General features: G+C 36.9%; 1 protein-coding gene across 2 annotated transcripts; it reads right to left on the bottom strand.

Annotated features, from left to right (window-relative positions):
• Positions 1-76: 76 nt before the first annotated feature.
• Positions 77-21,134, bottom strand: LOC131157360 (serine/threonine-protein kinase BLUS1-like). Of its 2 annotated transcripts, XM_058111439.1 has the most exons (22): positions 20,743-21,084; positions 18,843-19,097; positions 18,600-18,724; positions 17,165-17,209; positions 15,524-15,605; positions 15,351-15,419; positions 14,979-15,149; positions 14,829-14,894; positions 14,328-14,396; positions 14,129-14,200; positions 13,920-13,981; positions 4,098-4,376; positions 3,307-3,443; positions 3,066-3,160; positions 2,959-2,997; positions 2,805-2,864; positions 2,277-2,378; positions 2,112-2,163; positions 1,968-2,023; positions 1,226-1,290; positions 1,076-1,127; positions 77-665 (listed from the first exon to the last, which is right to left on the bottom strand). In XM_058111439.1, exons 1-22 carry the CDS (start codon positions 20,914-20,916, stop codon positions 612-614), a joined length of 2,181 nt encoding a protein of 726 aa, XP_057967422.1. In that variant the 5' UTR covers positions 20,917-21,084; the 3' UTR covers positions 77-611. The 2 variants fall into 2 exon arrangements, with proteins under 2 accessions (XP_057967422.1, XP_057967421.1); XM_058111438.1 differs by having other exon boundaries at positions 77-1,127; positions 20,743-21,134.
• Between the last annotated feature and the right edge of the window lie 494 nt (positions 21,135-21,628).

Raw genomic sequence — 21,628 nt, 5'->3', positions numbered from 1 at the left:
TTTTTCTGCCAAAATTTAACGGAAAAACCACCAGATGACCCTGTTCAAATTCTCAGCTACACAACCCTTCTTGGCATGGCTTCAACCTTCTCTGGTACTATTATTTATTGAATGATTACGGATAAAACCGAAAACAAAGAGCAACAACGATAAACAACAATTAGCTAAAAGCAACAAAATCATAACTTCTGTTTAAATTTCAAATATGACAAAACATGGGATCCATAGGGATGAATACAAACCAACATGCCCATAACTTCCTTTCTTTCTTCCTCTTCATTACTCGGCTCAAAAGATCTTCCTACCTAGAAATTAGAACACGAAAGTGGAGGGAGGGGAGAGCTCATTTCCATCGGACCAAATAAATGAGAAGAAATAACATGATCTCCGATAGCTGCTTATTTTACTTCTTTTGTTATCTGACACAAGGTGACTTGAATTCTTCAATGAAGAAGCTTGGAAGCTACCCATTCTACTATAACTTACGGCAAAAAGTAGATTCCCATTCAGCAGATGGAAGACTCTTGAGAAACAGTTTTCTACAGGATCGACAGCTCTTACTTGAATGTACATTGTAGCTTGACTTTACACTGACTAAAATTTTTCAGTTTTCAAGAAGCCCCGTCTTCTTCCCGACCAGACACGGCATTCAGCTGCTGTTGCAACTGGAAAAAGTAACCAAATCATCACTTGCCAATATGAATAAATATCTTTCCGCAAGAAAACAGAGAACACAAACACATGCAATTAGCTAGAAGAGTAACCCCAGCCCAGCAGGGGAAGAAAGCCCTCTCAAAAGAAAACATAAGAAACGGAAGATTCTGCTGGGAAAATAAAAAAAGTATATTGCATGTGAGCAGGCCCACGAGCCAAATTGCCCATCACTAGACATGTTTAGCTACAAATAATAGGCCTAGACCAACCAATGAACATCACCATTACGCCCATCATACACACAAAATTGATGTACTCTTGCATTTTGGAAAATCATTATATTAGGCTATATAAAAAAAATCTCATTAAACATGGCCAGAAAAGGAAGTAGAACTCGGTATGAACCCTCAAAGCTACTCACTTGTATGTATTTTAACCTTTCAGCAGTAAGTTCTTCAGTTAAATTAGTCATCCTGCAAAATGTTAGAGAGAGAGAGAGAGAGATAAGCCATGTGCAAATATAAAAACAAGACTCAACACAGACACTTGGTTCAGATTGATAACCACTAACCTAGCTTGAAGCTCTGATATCTTGAAAAGCAGTAAACGCTCCCTTTCAGAAGCAGCTCCTTCAACCTGACAAAAACAAATGGACCTCATAAGATAGGAGATGTTTTGAAAAGAAAAGTCAAGAACGGAATACATATTCAGTATTTATAACAGAGCTGGAGTCGAAGGACACAAAAAACCCAAATTAGGACGACCTTTCATCCCCAACCCCACCCCTGTCCCCCACAACCCCAGAAATATCCTCCTTTTCTTTTTCCATTTTTTCCCTTCCAGAAAAATAGGAAATGCCAAAAGGGCATGGATAAAGTTAGTTTCTAAAGATAATTGCACATCCCAACCTCCTACCCACTTCCTCTTTCCGTTTCAAATGTTAGAAAACAGCAGGCTTTAATCAATGAAAAAATCATTTTAAGTGAACTAGACCATCTAAACAAATTGCCAGTTCTTAAATAAAAATGGACATCACCCATGCAAAATCTAGATATATGAAACTCGGCAGCGCTTATAACCTCAAGGATGACAATTTACCACCACTGATAAATGGCCCAATCATTAAAAAAAATACAAAATGACGTGCATTATCTAGAAATTCCCATAACCCAAGCATCCAAGGACTTAAGCGAACATTAAGTGACTGCATGCCTAAGGAAACATACACAGCCATCATGAGATATCCTTTTAGAAAAAAGAACATTTTAGTAAAAGGATGAACCGGCCAATATAAAAAAATGGAGTGTACTTACACTGCCATTGATTTCTGAACTGCGAGGCAGTGGAGGCAACTTTCCATTTTGAGAAGCTGAAACAAAATATTATACAGTGAGGGATATTCTATTTCACTAGCATAGTTACACTAGATACTGTACAGGGAAGAACCTCCCACTCACCTTCTACTACCTCAGCTGGTTGCAAGTTATTGTATAAATTCACAATAAGATCCTGGGTTTTAAAACAGTAGTTTTAGAACTTCATTCATTAAAAGGAAATAAATCCTTCATCGGAAGAATCTAACAAGAAATCGCTGCATAAATTATAACTCTATTCAGTATAACCTGTTGAATGGAGGTATGCTGAAAAAGATTCTGAAGGTGAGGTACAAGGAATGATGCTGGTAGACTACAATTGCTAATCTCCTTGGGTGACTGACTGCTTGGCTGTTTATGCATTTTCATAGCATCAAATTTTTTCAAAAATAAAGTATATAATTGAAATGGAGAAAAATATGGTACAGCTTCCAAACTGCCAGGTTTCCATTAGCAGAACCATGTGCATGCAGACACTGGGTACAACACCAAGACACATCATGCATTGTGTTTTATTTGCACAACAACTAGTTTTGCCCATCTATCGGTTTGTAAATACACCATGAAGAGCTTATACAAACTAGATGAGAGTGGAGATTCACTAACCTAACATTTAATTGGATTGTATTATATAGCAAATCCAAGAGGGCAACCCCAGGGGAAGCATAATCAACTTTTTGTTTTGGGGCTTCCCTCCCCCTCCCCCGCATTACTGAGGCCACAATCTTAAATCTATCAATATATAAGTATATGCATCAAACAGGAAGGTATACAAACCATTTGTTTAGAATCATACAACCAATCACCAACACTAGCAGACTTCCTTAGTGGGGATCCCTGAAAAATCAAAGGACGCGTGGGAATCAAGGGAGAACTATACAACTGAATTTAGATACCTCAAAAAAAATTATTGCAATGATTAGCAACCTACCTGTGAAGAACGTCGTGGAACTGTACATAATGGAATATCCTAGGATACATATTTTAAGTCAGTGGCAGTCTTTTAAGAACAAAGGCAACATAAGAATAACACCCTACCTTTGCAAGATCTACATTTTCAGAAGTCACTGAGAACCGCCCTCTTATTTGCACCAGATTGGTCTTTGACTTGTCCTCTAAAGAATCTCGGAATCCTTTTAGAAAAGAAACATTAGTGCTAACTATTCTTAGCCAATGATTAACTTCATTGTAATAACTAATAAGGTAGCCTAAGAAAAAAATTTTCCACAAGCAATAATAATAATAATACTATCTTCAATGCACATTAAACAAATATTACCTCCTGATGATTTTATGGGAGCAGATAAACTATTTGCTGAGGCACGGTTTGGAAGCATCAATGGACCACTAAAGCTTGGTGCTCTCCGTGCATCACGGTTGACTCTCTCATTTGTTGGTTGGACTTCATTCTCCCACCTAAAAAAAAAAACTAACCATGAGTGTCATAACTAAACATAAAATAAATAAAAGAATTACGTAAAAGCTAAATGGGCCACAAACAAACACATATAGACAAATATGTAAAAGCTAATTTTACATTCAGGAAAAGAAATACAAAATATTTCCAACATTTTCTTCCTTAATAAAGTTTTGAATCCTTTTTTTTTTTTTTTTTTGGGGGGGATCTATTTGACTTGTACAGCAATTAATAATTTTTGCTTCATTTTCACCTGTATCACTCATATTCACCTATTGCCATTTAAATCACAACAGTGATAAATTTTATTTCCATCCACCAGCCACCAAGTAACTTATATAAGCAATTTAAAATCTCAAGGCCAAATACAAGCAGACAACCAATATGGTAACTCTTTCAGTTTTAACTACCTACAGGATAATTTTGTCCCACACCACACCCCTCCCCCCAACCAAAAAAAAAAACACTCAGCCTGAACCTGATTAATGTAACGACGTGTACATGCACACACATTCATGCAGTAAGAAGATTAAAATGACCAAAATAAGGAATTATGACTGAAAATCAATCTTTGGTTGTCTAGCTATGTTAAACATTATTTCAAGCCAATAAACACAATACTAAATGCATATATCTAAATATTGGTTATGAACCTTTCAGAGATACGGCCTCTTTCTGATAATGAATTACCAAGCACAACACCAGGCATGAGAGGACCACTCTGAGTTTGGCGACTTTTAAGCGACTGAGTTCTTGTCTTGGATGACACCATTTCCTTATCCGAGGTAGACGGTATCAGCCCAGTGTTCTGTGCATCCCTGTCCTGAATAATTTTCTCCTGACTCCCAGATTCTGGCAAATCACTACCCAGAATTTTGCCTTTCTTGCTCAAGCACTCAGCCAGCGGTAAATCATCATTACATTGTTGTCCACTGCCATAGAAATATGTCAAAAGAGGAAAAGATCAATTTACAATAGAATCAAACATGGCAAGCTACACATATAAACAGCATTAAACACACAAGAACCACTGGACCAGGAATTTATCGAGTCAGAGAAAGAACAGACAATGAGAGCTAATAAGCAAAAGCAAAGAACAAACCAGAGAAGTAAATGAAAAAACTAAAGCAAAGCTCATCAAACCCAAGAAATAAAAGTGCCTGGCATGTTAAATATTTTTTTTTTAATGGAAAACAAATTTTGGATTGTGCTACAAATACAAATATAACTCAAGAAATAGACAATCAAGAATTTGTAGAAAAGGTTTTAGATTTTTCTACACATTTGGAAACCTCAACGTTTAAGATGCGATGCGTGCGTGTGTGGGGGGAGAGGAAGAGGGGGGTCTGCAGTTTTCTGTAAAGAACTGGGAGCAGGAAGTCCAAATGTTTGTCATTTCTTAAGAAAACCAGGCACCAGGTTTATAGCCAAAATCTAATGCATTGACCATGACATAATTTGCAAAGACATGAACACTCATTGACTATATATGCATCTTCAATATTATTCTTTCTTCTCAAAAAATAAAATTGAGTTATAGTCATAGCATGCCCCAAACTGACCATGCACAAACATATCAATCATTATAGGAGCATAAAAATACACATTGTAGCCCAAAAAAACCAGATGATACAATAAAGCGTAAGCGGCCTGAGGAAGGACCCAAATCCCAAGTTGTCACGAACCAAGCTTTTCAAGTCATTATGCTTGATTGTGACAGCTTGCCTTGTGTACATGGGATGGGTAACTATCAGCCTCTTGAGTAGCTCGACATTGCCAAGGCAACTGGTGTGGGCAAACCATGCATTCATATTGTGGGATTGCATGAAAGATCAGTAAGAGACCAAGCCAACCAATACCAAATAGAATTAATGCGCTACAGGTGCAAGCTAATTCAGCCAACCAGTTAGCCTTAGAGATGGTCAAACTTACTGAACATGTTGATGTATTGGAGCAATCACAAAAATATCAACAAGGTATCATTGTGGAAATGCCAGAGGACTTCCACACAATAGTAGAAGCTTTACAGATCCAGTTAGGGGATTTAAATGCTAAGATGAACTTGATGGTTCATACTACAGGAAATTCCAACTATATGGGATAGAGTATGGATTAAAAAAGGTGTCGAAACCGGAGTGCCCATGATTCTTGTGAGTTGGAGAACTTCTTACCAAACATGGAACAATACTTTCATGCGGCAAGGACCGACTCAGAGGAGGCCAAACAACCCGTGGCTATAATGTACTTTAAGTGGTGACACTAAGCTGTCGTGGTGTACCAAGAAGTGTGGCAAGAGGAAGATGGGTGTCATCTCAGCCATGCATAGTGGTGGATTAAGGGGGCCTCCACATTCTTGGCTGCACTTGTGGAGATCAAACCAGACCAAATGGTGGAGGTTCCCGATGTGATTGCAAAACTTTTGGGAGAATTTTCTAATGTCATGCCTGCTAAAATCCCAAAAATTCTTACACCCAGACATGCAACTAATCATCAAATGGAATTGATGCCTGGTGCTAGATCTCCTACAAAAGCCCCTTACAAAATGGACTTTTGGAGTTGGCAGAATTAAGAAAGCAATTGGATGATTTTTTGAGTTCAGGACTTGTTCAACCCTCCAAGGCTCCCTATGGTACACCAATGTTGTTCTAAAAGAAGCAAGACGGTTCACTGTGGATGTGTGTAGATTATTGAGCATTGAACAAGGTTACAATAAAAAACACATAACTAGTCCCCAATTGTTAGCTTTTTAAGTCCGATCCTTTTTTTGATGCTGACAAAGCATTTGTATCTTATGTGTGCACTTAGGGTCTCAACAAATTTACATTTCGGCACGGACATAAGATACGAAAAAATGGAAGCCTAATGCACTTAAAGATTATGCATTTCAGGCGAATTCCACACAAAAGAGCAAAGAAGAAAGAAGACATTTGTTCATTTCTATTGTAAATTGCATTTAGGTTTTTATATTTTGGTCTGTAATAATGCATGCATCTGCATAATATAAATTGAATGCTCGGACAAAACTATAGACTGACCTTAGGGCATCTAGAGCTTAACTAAAAACCCTTTTCATAAAAACTAAACTCAAACAAAGGTTTTTGAACAGCTTTAGGTGACTTCGTTCGACCGACGTTAGGTTTTTAGGCTTAATTAAAGGCCTCGGGCGACCTACCGATATATGTGTTATAGCCCTCAGTCGACCGAACACATTGTTGGCCAAAAAGTCAAATAGTTGACTGAGCCTCGGGCGACCAAACCAAAAATGAAAGTATCTTCCACGGTTGACCGAACCTTAGTCTTGACTTTTTCCAACTTCCACGCGTGACCGAACTTGTAGTTCAAAATAGGCCCGAGCGACCAGCTAGTGAAGTTCGGCAACCCGAACCATGGACCAAGCACCCGAAGTCACGAACGAATGGAAAACCGCCTTAGGTTTAGCCACCCAAACTTGCATTCAGTCACCCAAACCCAAGAATTCACTCTTACTCTTTTTGAGTGTTTGGACGACCGACCCTAAGGACCGGTCGACCGAACATCTCGGGTTGGGTTAGTTTTTCAGTGCTAATCACGTCTTAATTATAATTAAACATTTTTTAAAATACCGAGCGTGTCCCCAACGGTCAAAATTTCTTGAAAAACTATAAATACCCCTTTATTTGCTTTGATTAGCAACTTTGATTAGTCAATTTTTCTCTCTAATTTTATTCTAATCAAAGTTCCCCCAAAACACATTTTTATTTCAAAAATCCTTTTTTTGGGGTAAAAATCTTTACACTCTTTAAACTCTCTTTGATTATTTCTTTGAAATATTTTTTAAGAGAGTATTTAATTTGGGCATACATTTTTATATCAAAGTTCATTTGCTCTCACTTAAACTCACATTTTTAAAAAATCATTTTGAGAGTAAATCTTTGAGTTTTTCCCATTTATTTGATTGATAAACATTTTTGGAGAAAATGTTTTATAGAGTTTAAATCTTTAAGTGTTTATCATATACATCTTTTGAAAGAATGAAAATATCATTTTTAGAAAAACACCCTTACTCCACTGAGCCAAATTTTATATCATTGGAGTGTGCATTTAAGAGTTTTAATGTTATACATTTCTGCTTGTATTCAGAAGCATATTTATATGCACAAAAGTATTTTTAATGTATCAGTTAAGTTCAGTCCGTTAATTAAACTGGAGAGTCTCAGCCCCGTAAGTGAAACCGGTTGGGATCAGCCCGGAAATTGAACTGGAGAGTCTCAACCCTGTAAGTGAGACCTGTTCGGTTCAATGCAAAAATTGAACTGGGGTTTTCTTCGCCCCATAAGGAAATGATGTAAATGGCTTATGCTCCGCCCATTTAAGCGAACAGGGATAATGTAATCCTTGGGAAGTATGCCCAAGGCAGGGACGTAAGCTCATTTGGCCGAACCTCGATAACAAATATCGTCTGTTTCTCTCTCCTTATCTCATTTAATTTCTGCACTTTAATTTTCATGTGTATGTCTGTTCATTTATAATTATAATTATTTGCATGCACACATTCAATTTAAATGAGTTTTGCGGCACTCGTGTATATATGTATTCATTGTTCAATTGTTTTACATACACGTGTATATTTTGAAAGGGAAATAATATTTGGTGAATCGACACTTAGTTTAAATTAGCCGAAAAGTTTTAAAACCCAATTCACACCCCCCCCCCCTTGGGATCACACCAATGTTGAGTTGCTAGTCGATCAATTGGCAAAAGCATCATTCTTCACAAAGCTAGACTTGCAGTTAAGCTATTGGCAAGTGAGGATTGTAGAGGAGGATGAGTCTAAGATGGCGTGATGACTCAATTTGGTTCCTACAAGTTTCTAGTAATGCCATTCAATTTGACTAATGCCCATGCAAATTTCTGTAATTTAATGAATGATGTTTTCTATAAAGTTGTGCATCAATTTGTTGTTATCTATTAGAATACTTTCTGTAATTTAATGAATGATGTTTTCTATGAAGTTATAGATCGATTTGTTGTTATCTATTAGGATGACATTGCTGTTTACAGCAATTCTTTGGAAGACCATGTGTAGTACTTGAGAAAAGTGTTCACTAAGCTGAAGGAAAAACAACTGTATGTCAAGAAGGAGAAGCGTGAATTTTGTTGTCAAGTAATGTTCTTGGGACATTGGGTTAGCAAAGGGCAGGTGTGCATTGATGAATAGAAGAGATAAAGGCCATTCTTGATTGGTTTGCACCATCAAAGGTGTCCGAGTTACGTTCATTTCTAAGTTTGGATACTACTATCGATTATCGAAAGTTCATTCAAGAGTACTCAAAAAGAGTTGCCCCATTGACAGATTTGTTGATGAAAGACAACAAATGGACATGGACAGATAAGTGTCAAAATTCCTTTGATGGCCTGAACCCTGAAGCTGGCAATGTCATCAAAATCAGTGCCGCATTAACTATATTTGATCTACCTTTTGAGGTACATACAAATGCTTCAAATAGAGCCATTGGAGGAATTCTTGCGCAAGAGAGACATCCTGTGGCCTTTGAAAGTAGAAAGTTGAAAGAGGTTGAGACTTGGTACTCCACTCATGAAAAAGAAATGACCGCAGTGGTGCATCATTTGGAGACTAGGAGCATTATCTGTTTGGAACTCAGTTTACTGTGGTGCCTAATAATGTGGCCAACACTTACTTCAAAACTCAGAACTCTCACCAAAGCAGGCTTGGTGGCAAGAGTTTCTGGCTCGGTTCGACTTTGAATGGGTACACAAACCAAGAAGGTAGAATCAGGTGGTTGATGCTTTGAGTCAGAAAGAAGTGAAGGCATTTGTCACAACCCTTACATAGTTAGAATGCAAGTTCTTAGACCATGCCTGGGATGCTGCAAAGACAGATTCTGAGTTCAATAGACTCCAGCAAATAGTGAATGATGGGATTGTGCCAGTATTAGTTGTAGGAAGGTTTGTTATACACAAAAGGTAGCAGAATACACATTCCTTCTACTGGTGAACTCATAAATGAATTACTGCAAGAGGCGCATGATGCACAATGGGCTGGTCATCCAGGAAGGAAAAGAATGTTGGAACTATTAACTAGATCGTATTTTTCGTTTAAAATGTAAGATGATGTTGAAGCTTATGTCAAAACATATATGTCAAAAGATAAGCTGGAAAGACAAAGGGAGGCAAGGTTGCTGCAACCTCTTCCTATTCCAGAAAACACATGGAGAAATGTATCTATGGATTTCATTGTGGGTTTACCAAAGGTAAAGGACAGGTGGTCCATTTTTAGGATTGTGACAGGTTCTCCAAGTATGTAGTGTTCATACCGACACCACATGCTTTTCTTGCAAAGGTGGCTGCAGAATTGTTCTTCAAACATGTCATGGAACACTTAGGGATGCCAGATGATACAGTAAGTGACTGAGACACCATATTTACGAGTAGATTTTGGACACACTTGTTCAATCAGATGGGAACTGAGTTGAAGTTTTCAACAAGCAATCATCCCCAGACCAATGTTCAAACTGAGAGGGTGAAGGCTTTGCTGGAGTATCTAAAACACTATGTGACTGCAAGTCAAAAGAATTGGGTTGATTTACTTGATATTGCCCAGTTCTGCTACAACTTACATGAATGAATCCGTTTGAGTTGGCTTTGGGGTTTCAGCCACTCACTCCACATGAGGTTCCTATACAACATAGTGATGGGAAATGTTCTGCTGCATACCGATTAGCCAGCAGTAAATAGGAGATGCTTGAAGAGGCAAGAGATAGCTTGTCTAAGGCAGCCTGGAGGACGAAAACATATGCAGACAGAAAGAGAAGGGATGTTCAATTTCAAGAAGGAGATATGATTCTTCTGAAACTAACAACTCAGATATGGAAGATTAGTAGCAGACATTGCATAGGGAATTGACCCCCAAGTATGATGACCCATTTGAAATTCAAAAGAAGGTGGGAAATGTTGCTTAAGGATTGAAGCTGCCTGATAGAATGAAAGCTTCCCCAACCTACCATATGAGCTTCTTGAGGCCTTACTATGCAGGCCTCTTAAATGAGAATAGGAGGCAGGCAAAGAGAGCTCCACCAGTGATAAGGAAACAATTTGACAAGGATGTTGACTTGATCATAGAACGAAGGGATAGAGTAAGAAGAATAGAAGAACCCATTATCTAGTAAAGTGGAAGGGTTTATCAGAAGCAGAAACTACATGGGAGTGGGATGTGACTTTATCACAATTTGAAAAACAAATAAGGGATTACATTGACAGCCTCCCAACGAGGTCGTTGGTGCCTTCTAGTGGAAGTAGTTTGTCAAACCCTTGAGTAGCTTGACATTGCCAAGGCGCCAACATGGGCAGACCATGAGCCAAGGCAGCAACTTAAGACGGCTTGTCATGGGTTGTCTTGATACTTCTTGGTTGGTTAATCTATGTTGCTAAAGGAGCACATAGATGTGAAGTTGCCTACTTGACTGAGTCAGGGATGGACATGGTTGGGGTCATGGTCCTTGACAAGGTTGCTTGCAGTGGCTAGTTTCGGTTAACATGGTTGGATGGTTAACTTGGTTACATCAAGTGCCCCATTGAAATTTGTTGTTGTTGGGACATAGAACAAGTCATGGTTAAGGAGAAACCATGCTAGACAAATGTTGACTCGTGGGAGTATACAGTGTCAATATTAATTGCTTTCAGTGTTGACAAGTTGACCAGACAGGGCATTTACTTGGCAGTTTATCCTTGTATGGCTGACAGACAGGCTTGGTTAGTGAATAAATTCTTGGGCTGATATCTGGGCATCTTTTTAACAATTTACTTGTAAGCATAACATGTTTTAGCCTTGCTGGCAATTTCTAGTTACATCCACCACAACCTAGGCAGTTGGGGTTGTCAACTGCAGGCCCAAGGCAGTTTAGGATATCTACTGTGTATCAATTTAACATGTGGGTGGCATGGGACAGAAAGGAGGAACAAGCTAAGTGTGTTCGTGCACATGTTAGAATATATATCCTTGTCTTTGAATAGAAGAAAATGTTGGGAGGTGTTGCTCCTGTAAATTTGGCTGCCTTATGAATGTTGTTTCAATTACTATACACTTACAGGAGTTAACCAACGAATTTATGTGTGTGTGTGTGTGACATTGGCTAAACCAAGTGTATCACTTGGTGCCATCACAATGTAAGTGGTGAATTTTGACCCTGTGACAACAATCATGATGTAAATGGTAGTATAGAATTTATTCAAGTATGTTTACGCCTTAGTGTAAAGTGGGAGTATGACTCCTTGGTCAATTTGATGTTTCCTAGTGTCAAAGCTAGAATAGCATATAAAGCTCTTTAAGAAAGGGTAACTGTTCATTAATCATTGTAAAATTTACTATTAGCATTTGTAAACGTGTTTAGCCTACTTGTCTCACTCACTAAACACCTCTCCTATAGAAGTGTTGATAATGAATTGCGTTGCTTTAATGTCAAACGTATGATTCTCATTTACTTACATGCTTGCTTACTGCTTCTGCTTACTTTGCATTCAATGGTTGTGAACGTGGTATTGTGGTAAACCACGGTACACCTTCGGTTGACTAGTTAAGCAAGAGTGTTAGTTAGTGCCGTGCAGCCCTTCACAAGGTGTGACATGTTCACCATGCAATCAATAGATATGCCAAAGCTAATACTATCTCAAGTAGATTGAAAGTTCAAACATCAAATGATCGTTGATGGATGCGCTGCAGATTGGACACACTTTGATCAGTCTTAACTAAGTCTTGACATAGATGCAAAACAAAGTTATGCTTCACATGATTGAATGCATCAAAATTATAATACAAAGGAATATTGCAAAACCTTTCAAAACAATTAGAAAGAAATTTAATCACTGCAAAATGATTAAAACAAATTTTATCAAAACATCGTCATGCTTAAGAAACATAATTATTGTGAGCAGCGTGTGAAAAATAGAAGAAATTATATATGCAAACGGGAAGATTCCAAAGACTGCAGTCTCGTGCGGAGAGAGAAGAGAAAGTCTTAATAAAAATAATGCCCTAACATAAAAAGGACAAACAAACCAAACTTCAACTTTTTTCAGAGTTTAGATACATTTAGTAAAGACTAAGCAATGCTAAGTTGAGCATGCCTGCCCAGACAAATTTCAAGGAGAAGCCAAATCAACTTTAATATATCCTAGACAATCCCAGGAGCAACTAGATCACTAAAAGCAAGTTGATAATATTTCACATCCCCACTTAAATAGAAGCAGTGCTACAACTTTCCATGCTTTAGTGAAATATCTAAAATGCACGTATTAACATCCATCATGAAGACATTCATGCCATAAATATTCAAGAACAGGTCAAAACATAAAAGAAAAATAAATAAAATAAAAGTAGTGATTTTCTTCTAAAATCCATCCATGGTGAGAGTCTCTTATTCATGTCGAAGAATTTTAGAAGACTAGTTTGTATGGGAAATCCATCGAGAATTTTGGTAGAATGCTAAGAAATATACCGAAATTGTGAGAGTGCAGATTTTTCAGCCAAGAGCTAATGATTTAATTCATCCACTACATCATCTACTTCAGTAACCAACATGGCAATACCTAGACAAGAGATGGTCTGCATATTGTAGAGGTTTACTTACGAAATGAGATGTAATATAGATTCAAGTGTCACAGTCTTAGAGTCTTACGACCATGACACATGGTTTTCGTATGTTATTTTGACTTGGAGACAAGTTTGGTTAACATGGATTTGATTATCATGGGAATGGATTCAGTATGTCTCTATGACGTTGATGTTTATTTGGACAGTACTTTGGTAGCTTTCCCGAGCTTAAGATGTATGCTCATTAGATCCTCGGTGGTTACTCATATGTGATCGAGAGAGCTTCAAAGACATTACTTTTGAGGGAACAGGTGAGCAGCCTACCTCCCCCGCTATCCTATTGGATACTAAGAGAACACCCTAAACCAAACTTAACATAAGCCTTCACCCTACAATTGCTTATCTTTATTTATCTATACCACGTCCTCCCCAAATTTACAATCTTTCCAACTTTTCATTCCATATTTAAAAAAAAAAAAAATTAAATGTAACTTTGGATCGATGGAAAAAGCAACACTATATCAATTTTTCACTTCCTAAATGGCAAATAACACAAAATGGCAGGAAATGCCAGCCAAAGTTGAAGTTACTTATAAAGTACTAATCCTTTGTTTGCAACACACTGTAAAGCATATGGACATGTTTACTCTTCATTGTCATACATAACTCTCATGTTTTGTATCTTGAAATAGCATATCTATTATCTCAAAGACGACTTTAAGCATTTGCATGCACACAAATAGTGTCACTTCTATCAGACACATCTCATTGTGCATCTCAAAATCAAAATGCACAATTCAATGTGAAAAAATCATACTAATAAAGGCAGTAAATATTGGAATATTTATGAATTCCAGGCTTCAGCAATTATGGGCACTGGAACATTTACCTGCAAACAAGGTCATTAGTGCTCACTGATTTACCCAAGCTAAATTTGGAGACGGTTGTGTCCTGCAAAAGCAAACTATTTAGTAGTCTGTAGTAGGGCAGGATAATTTTCCAAGAAAAAAGTTAAACGCCAAAATGTTAAGAACATGGCATTTAATCAGGCACAGTAGCAGGAAGATGGAAGAGCACATAAATGGTATCTAGCATGACCTTATAATTAATAAAAGATTTCACAATTTCATCTTCTTCCCGTGCCTCTGTAATTTCATCATCATCTTGAACCTACCAGGAAGGTGGGAAAATCAGATCAGTTTGAAGAAAGAGAACAGTCAAAGAAGCACGTTATTCAAGAATATCAACATCTTAAAAAGATGAATTTCAACAAATAAAATAATAAATCTAGACATACCAGTGATGCCTGGACTTTCAAATCCTCAATATCAAAGTTCCAGGCACTAACACCTCGCTGGTACTCACTCTGATAAAGACAAAACAACATTAGTACCCACAAACAAGCCCATACACACACACACACAAGTTCAGTGACCTCTAAATATCATGAATCCGCCAAATTATCGCATTTTTTAAATCAGTGTATGCATGTGTTCAAGTTTTTTTGTCAAAACCAACCAATTTATTAGTTTATTCAACCTTTTCATTATGCGCAAGACAGATTCAATGAGTGACCATTCTAGATAATGTCATGTGTTCTTTCATACAAAAATTGTGCTTATTTTCACTAGTGTATATACTTGTAATTGTTGGACTATTTCCCATTAGAAGGCCTACAAAGAATCAAAAACTATAATGAAAAGCAAACACCAGAAAGTGATACTACAAGTTAGACAGACCTAACCACAGAAAAATCAAAGTTGAATTCAAATGTTTATGACCCAGATATTTCTCCAACCTGTGATATCGCCTCTTGCTCAGCTGACGGCATTTTCTTTAAGGCTAATTGTGCAGCATCTTTAAGCTGAAAAGGGTGAGTGAATTTATTAAACATTATACAGGCAGAAATGAGGGCTAATTCATGCATCAAAACCATATGGCAGTGCACCTGGAGGGCTTTCACACGGTTCCAGAGGGGTGGCAGTTCAGCAAAAAGTTTTTTCACAGAAAGCTCTGGAGGCTTTGCATGCTTGAAAAAGGAATGTTTAAGCAACTTCTCGGCAGTCGGCCTCTTTGTTTGATCTTTCACCAAGCACATTGCAACCATTTCTTTAAAAGACTGATCACAACTGGAAATCCTCTGATTAGAACATTGCTCTAAAAGAGAAATAAAATGCAGCATGCCAACTAAACAACTATAATTATAGCCTCTTGACCTGCCTACAGACAAAGTTACGATTGAAGCTGATTCAATAGTTTAAATCACAATAAATTATGAGCAACCTAAATATTTTCTCACCAGCCAAAAGGAATACAATACCTTAGAGAACCTTTTATCACGGTCATAATCAAGTCCAGGAGGGGCATTCTGTATGGTCATCAGTAGAACCTATGGGCAGGAAGAGAGATGCACGTCAGATATTTCTGTCATGCCTTTCCAACGAATTTTCCATACCATGTTATTGTTAAATCCTCACAGACAAAAGTAAATACCTTCATAGGGGGGTATTTTGAAAAGGGTGCATGACCATGAGCCAATTCAAGTGCAGTTATTCCAAATGACCAGATGTCAGCTCTGCAAAAGAATGATTCAATAAGCAAACAAGTGATAAATCTAACATTCTTTCTACTTATGGTACATGGAAAAATATTGCTAATATAAATTTGACTCAATTCTGCACATTGTTGGTAAGAGGGTGAAAATTTTCTCTACCCAAGGAAAAAAGAGACTGAAGCATGACCAAACTGTAAAACCCCATTATATGATTCTATGGACACCACAAGTTTGACAACAATCCACTCTGAAGTTTGCACATGAAAAATGACCACGCATACATGTGTGTCTCTCTGTAGATGTAAAATGAGTCATTAAGCCATACTACTGCCATAATATTCCGTATTGTTATTCCTTATTCTCATCCAGAACATTCAGCCAAACCAATGAATTCCTGTTCTTTCCCAGATTATTGTAGCAACAGCCACAATAGTTCAGGAAGTATTGCAACTAATACGACATTGTTACAACAGCAGAAGCACCCAAAAATGCTGTAACTAACAACTGTGATGCTTAAATTAAGAAAAAAAATTTCCATTTTTCAAGGTTGCATCCAAAAACTAGTAGGGAGAACATTCTCCAAAAAAAGGCATGCAATCAATATGCATCAGATCCATCAACAACATGGCAAAGAAAAAACCTTGCCATCACCACGATTAACTTATCCAAGGTTTCTAAACGAGAAACATAATAGGATCATGACATGGGTAAGACAGCATGAATTGTCCGCTCATCTAGCAACAGTGTTTATCCACATAATGGTTATTAGCTGATCCATACTCTCAAAAAAGAGGGGGGTGTGGGGGGGAGCTTGGGCTGTTTGGTTGTGGAAAACAGATTCCATTTTCCATATCCAGTTTTTCAAGAAATACACAAATACGACCTTGTTTTCCAGTTTTCTAACATTTATTTGGAGAAGTTGGAAAACAATATACAAATGTGGAAAACTGGAAAACGAGATGGCATTTTCAACAATTGAACATCAATCTTCCCTGGTCAATGTGAGAACATTTTTTACCTTGGAACACCCAAACAAGGTTAAAAGCAACTAGGAAGGCAATTCCATGCATAGAACCATAGGCAAAGGAGCAGAACAAATATATACAATTCAACAAATATGCAAAGCACATGCCTGTAACAGATCTGCAATAATATCAAATCAAATTCTTAAGCCAAATTCTAAAAAATCCATGCTCCCTTCCCTAATTTTGAATTTCATCCCAAAGCAAGCAAAGGGCAAAATATCCAAAGATGGGGAAGTCATTTTATCACTAAGACTTAGTGAAATAAAAAATGTCACCCCGCCTTTCTGGTGAGTTACAGCATAGAGCTTTTCCCTAACTCTCACAGGCAAACTAAATGGTTGTTTAGACTTGGTATTTCTGCACTAGTGCACTGACATCTGGCAGCCAGAAAAAGTAATATTAAGTCAACAGTCTTTTGGAAAGTGGCAGTGCAGGATTCCCCAATATATTTAAAGTGACATAAACGGAAAAATAAAATGGACAAGTTTACTTTGGACCTAAAGCCCCTCAGTTCTCATCTCTGTCTCTATACTTCATGTTTAGAAAAATACTCACTTGAAATCATATCCACCTCCTGGCTGCAACACTTCTGGTGCCATCCTATAATAATTATAAAAAAAAAAATCAATTTAAAATCTGTGAACAGCAGCAGCAGCAATTATAATAATAACAGCAACAACACTACTAAATCTATACACATTATAAACTATAAAGAAATATGATTCTTTAGGCAGATGTGAACAACTACAAATATACCATCTATGAAAGTGTTCTATATTTACGAACACACACACACACACTAGCCATGGCGGCACACAATGTGCATAGATCAAACCTTCAAGATTTCTTTTTTTTTTTTTTTCATAAAAGCAAGTAGATAAGAATTATTTAAACAAAAAAATCTTATTTTCCTAATTTTTAGAGAAGGCAATCCATTACAAAAATATTTTAGGAATTCAAAAAACTTCATGCTGTTGTCAAATTACTTATTAACCATATAAAGACTATGTAACGAATCCCTCCCACCACAGTTCCTCCATGTGTTCTCATAAGGGCCATCCCCCTCTCTCTCACATGCACATAAATTTCAAACTCTCCCTTTTTCTTCTACTTTCTCCATCTTTTTGTCTATCGCTTTCAGATTATTTTTTAAATTATAATTAATACTTTTTTTGTAAAAATAGATACATGTACTACAAACTAACAAATATTAATGATGATGCTAAAATGCTCCATTTTACTTATTAAAAAACAAGGATAAAATATATTTTTAATCCCAAAAATATAAGGTTGTCAAGATCTTAGCCCATAAAAATTTAAAACGTTTCAATTTTGTCCAATAAATATGCTAATATACATTTTGGTCCTTTAAATATAGGGTTGTTGCAATTTAGTCCCTCAAATTTAATAAATTTCAATTATAAATATAGGGAACAAACAAGGAATGGACAGAGTTATGATGATTAGAGAGACCAAAAGCATTACATTTTAATGGGCACACACGCACATGTAAAACTGTTTTAATGGGCCGGCAGCCAAATCTTTAGTTTCTTTTGGATGGACCATCATATACATTTTGAAGAAGTACATAGCAAGAAAATAAGGCTAGAATAGATGGATAGCATTGACCAAGATCAAGGATTGGAAATAAACAACTACCCATCATATAGTTGTCATATCAAAAGCTAATTTACTCTTCTTAACATTTTTAAATTAGTAAGACACCATGGCAAGGCTCTATTTCAGGAACCAAAAATGTACTCAAGAAAAATGGATGGGAATGAAACTGAAAGTTTTTTAAAATTTAAGGGACCAATTTGTGAAAATTCTATATTTGAGGAATTAAGATATATTTTAGCCAATATAGGCAGATGAAATTAAACCTTTTAGGTATATACTACAACTACGACAGCCCTATATTTGAGGAACCAAATATGTAGCCTCGTCAAGCACCAAATCATCTTAAGGATCAAATCACAATGTATCTCACCAGCATGGTGTTCCCACAAATGTATTTCTTGATCGTTTTCTATCACCACTGTCAAACATGCAGGCTGAAACACCGAAGTCAGCAAGCTTCACTGCCCCATTACTATCAAGTAGTATATTTCCAGCCTGAAACAAAAATAAAATCTCAAGAAAAAAATAACTAGAATAATGACTTTCCAACCTAGAAAATATTTTTCCCTTTCATGGTTGGACAACTAAAATAAAATTTTACCATTCAACTGACCTTAACATCACGATGAATATGTCCATGACGGTGGAGGTATTCCAAAGCCTTAAGAGTTTCTTTCAGGATCGAACCAATCGCAGATTCTTCAAATCCATCTGGATATGCAATCTTCATGAGGTGTAAACAAGAACCCTCTGCCATAAATGGCATGACCACCCAAAGATTTCGTTCAACAACAAATGAACAATATGCCCTTACTACATTTGGATGATCTATCAAACTCATTGTTTGAGCCTCCCTTCGTATGTCATCCTGATGAAGAACATAATTTATCAACAAGAACTACTCAACAGCATCAAAACACATTCAAACCACCATAAATCTACAAAGTTTACAAAGTCCATTCCTCATAAACTCAAGTGGGCTTTGCAAGACCCTTCTTTCCAAGAGGAGGAAGGTGACCAATTAAAACCAAGCGGCTGGTAAGCCCCCCCCCCCCCCCCCTTTTTCTAGAGGAGCAAGGTTACCAATTAAATTAAAACCAGGAACTGTTGACTGAACAGAAGGAAATAGAATGTCGGATGCAAAATTTATTAGAAATAAAATGGCCAATATGTCTGAAAAAAATAATATTACGAATTCAAAACAAATCAATTGGTTCAGAGACTATTGCAGATCATATAAAATAAAATTCAATACAAACTTATTCACTAAAATAGAATAGGCATTATACTAGAATTTAGAACCTTCTAGGTGTGACCATAAACTATTGTGTTCGAGGTAATCATATTTTTTTAATGAAATAACAATTGATTCACTAAAATAGAATAGGCATTATACTAGAATTTAGAACCTTCTAGGTGTGACCATAAACTATTGTGTTCGAGGTAATCATATTTTTTTAATGAAATAACAACGGGGGAAAATCCACCAATTGTATGCTTTCCAGACCATTCCTTTTCTTGCCAAGAAGTCATTATTAAGAACTGGCACCACCCCTTTATAGATGCAAGCTTACCTTCACCCAGTGTACCGATGCAACTCTTCCCCCCCCCCCCCCCCCCCCCCCCCCCCCCCCCCGGGCGGGAAAAAAAATACTTCCAAAATCAAGGCATACCTCCACATAAATAAGCAACTACAACACTGAAGATTTGAATAAATTTAAAGCTCCCAATTGTACAAAACAATTTTGATTGTACCCAAGTACGCATAAATAAGTCTCCATGAAAGAAGAAGAAAGGTGAGTATGCTGAGAGATGAAAGTCTTTATCATTTTGTGAAATAATTCCAGTATGCTAGCTTAAAAGCTGTTTGGTCTGAAAATAGTTTTAGGAAAAATGGAATATTTTTCAGTCGGTAAAACCCATTTTCCTCCAGCTTCTACACCTATTCTCCACAACATCAACTTCAGCTCCACCGGGGGCATGCTTTCAAGACTGTTAATGCTCTAGAACACAGAAGGATTATTTCTTGCAATTATTTCTAGATATTATGAAATCAAGAACACAACCCTTCGCACTATGACACATAAGTTCCTCACTAGCTCAGGCAGTATTCGCTATAGTTCATCAATAGAGACAATTGGGGATTCTGGACTCCCCTAAACACAAGTTCACCGAAATGAGTCGCTTCCAACTGAAAAAATAAAAATAAAAAATAACTCTGTGATCTCAATCACCAAAGCTTCAAACTTCACGAATCAAATCAACGATTTCATCCGCGCACAATTCGCACACGAAACGGTCAATCAAACCGATCAAAGCAAAGCAAACAACGAGATAACAAACTAAGCAACCATATCAAATCACAAACCGAGCAGCAGACAAAATCGCTCAACCGCTTCTCGAATCTAACCAATTCAGCTCATACTCCATTTAATCAACCAATACAAGAACATCCATATAGTCTAATTTAAAAACGCATGCAATGCATCGGCAGAATATAAGAAAGCACGAACCAGATTGCTGTTGCACCGATCAAGATCCAAACACTTGATGGCAACAACATCATTGAGAGGAAGATAGATCGCCCTGTAGACGGTGGCGCTGGCGCCATAACCGACCTCCTCGAGAAGCTTGTAGTCCGAAGGATTCACGGAATAGCTCCTCTGGCCGGTCCCCAACCTCCCCATGTCTGGTAACCGCTCTTAACGCCGTCGGTAAACCACCCTGTCCGATCGGCAAACCGGTTCGCATACTAATCCCGAACAACTCCGAGATCTCTCTGTAATCCGCACGGCGCCCTATTTTCCCTTATAATTTCTCGAGGATTTATCATTTCATTGTGATGTCGTCGAACCGTTGACCACCGATCTATATATATCTATATATATAATGAATAATTGTAAATAGTGAAAACATGCCCGAGGTTTTTTTGAAAATAGGCACACACTTTTCTTGTATTTTTGAAAATGCACTTACTTCAAAATTTAATATTATTTGTACTTACTTTTTTCACATGCTTGATCATCATAAATTTTGACTTAATTCCTCCATCAATTAATATTCAAAATGAAGTGTGAAAATAATTTAACAAATGGAATTGAACAAGATAAAAATATATATATATCATATACCTATATTTTAAATAATTTATTTTTGATAATAAGTTAAGTTTTATAATATATTCAATTTATAAATGTTATGAATGAAATAATAATAATAATAATAATAATAATAATAATAATATTTTATCAATATATGAGTTTCATCTAAACTTCAAAATATTTTCTTATTTAATGCAACATGCCCCGATATATTCAATAACTCTATTGTGTTTCGTATAAATACAAGGTACTAAGTATTTAATGAAGCAGATATAATAATAAAATTCTGATAGACTAA

Source organism: Malania oleifera, chromosome 6 (genome assembly GCF_029873635.1).
Source record: "Malania oleifera isolate guangnan ecotype guangnan chromosome 6, ASM2987363v1, whole genome shotgun sequence".
Lineage (NCBI taxonomy): Eukaryota > Viridiplantae > Streptophyta > Magnoliopsida > Santalales > Ximeniaceae > Malania > Malania oleifera.
Note: the sequence above shows the minus strand (reverse complement) of the source record. Positions and strands in the feature narration are given on the sequence as shown.

What these genes read in the sequence shown, in the direction of transcription:
- LOC131157360 (XM_058111438.1), bottom strand. Translation starts at nt 20,916, where the DNA reads ATGGGGAGGTTGGGGACCGGCCAGAGGAGCTATTCCGTGAATCCTTCG. An exon ending in GTGATAAAAGGTTCTCTAAG is followed by an intron (nt 15,150 to 15,350) that starts GTATTGTATTCC and finishes AGTTGTGATCAG; the next exon opens with TCTTTTAAAGAAATGGTTGC. An exon ending in AATCTTTTATTAATTATAAG is followed by an intron (nt 13,982 to 14,128) that starts GTCATGCTAGAT and finishes TTGCTTTTGCAG; the next exon opens with GACACAACCGTCTCCAAATT.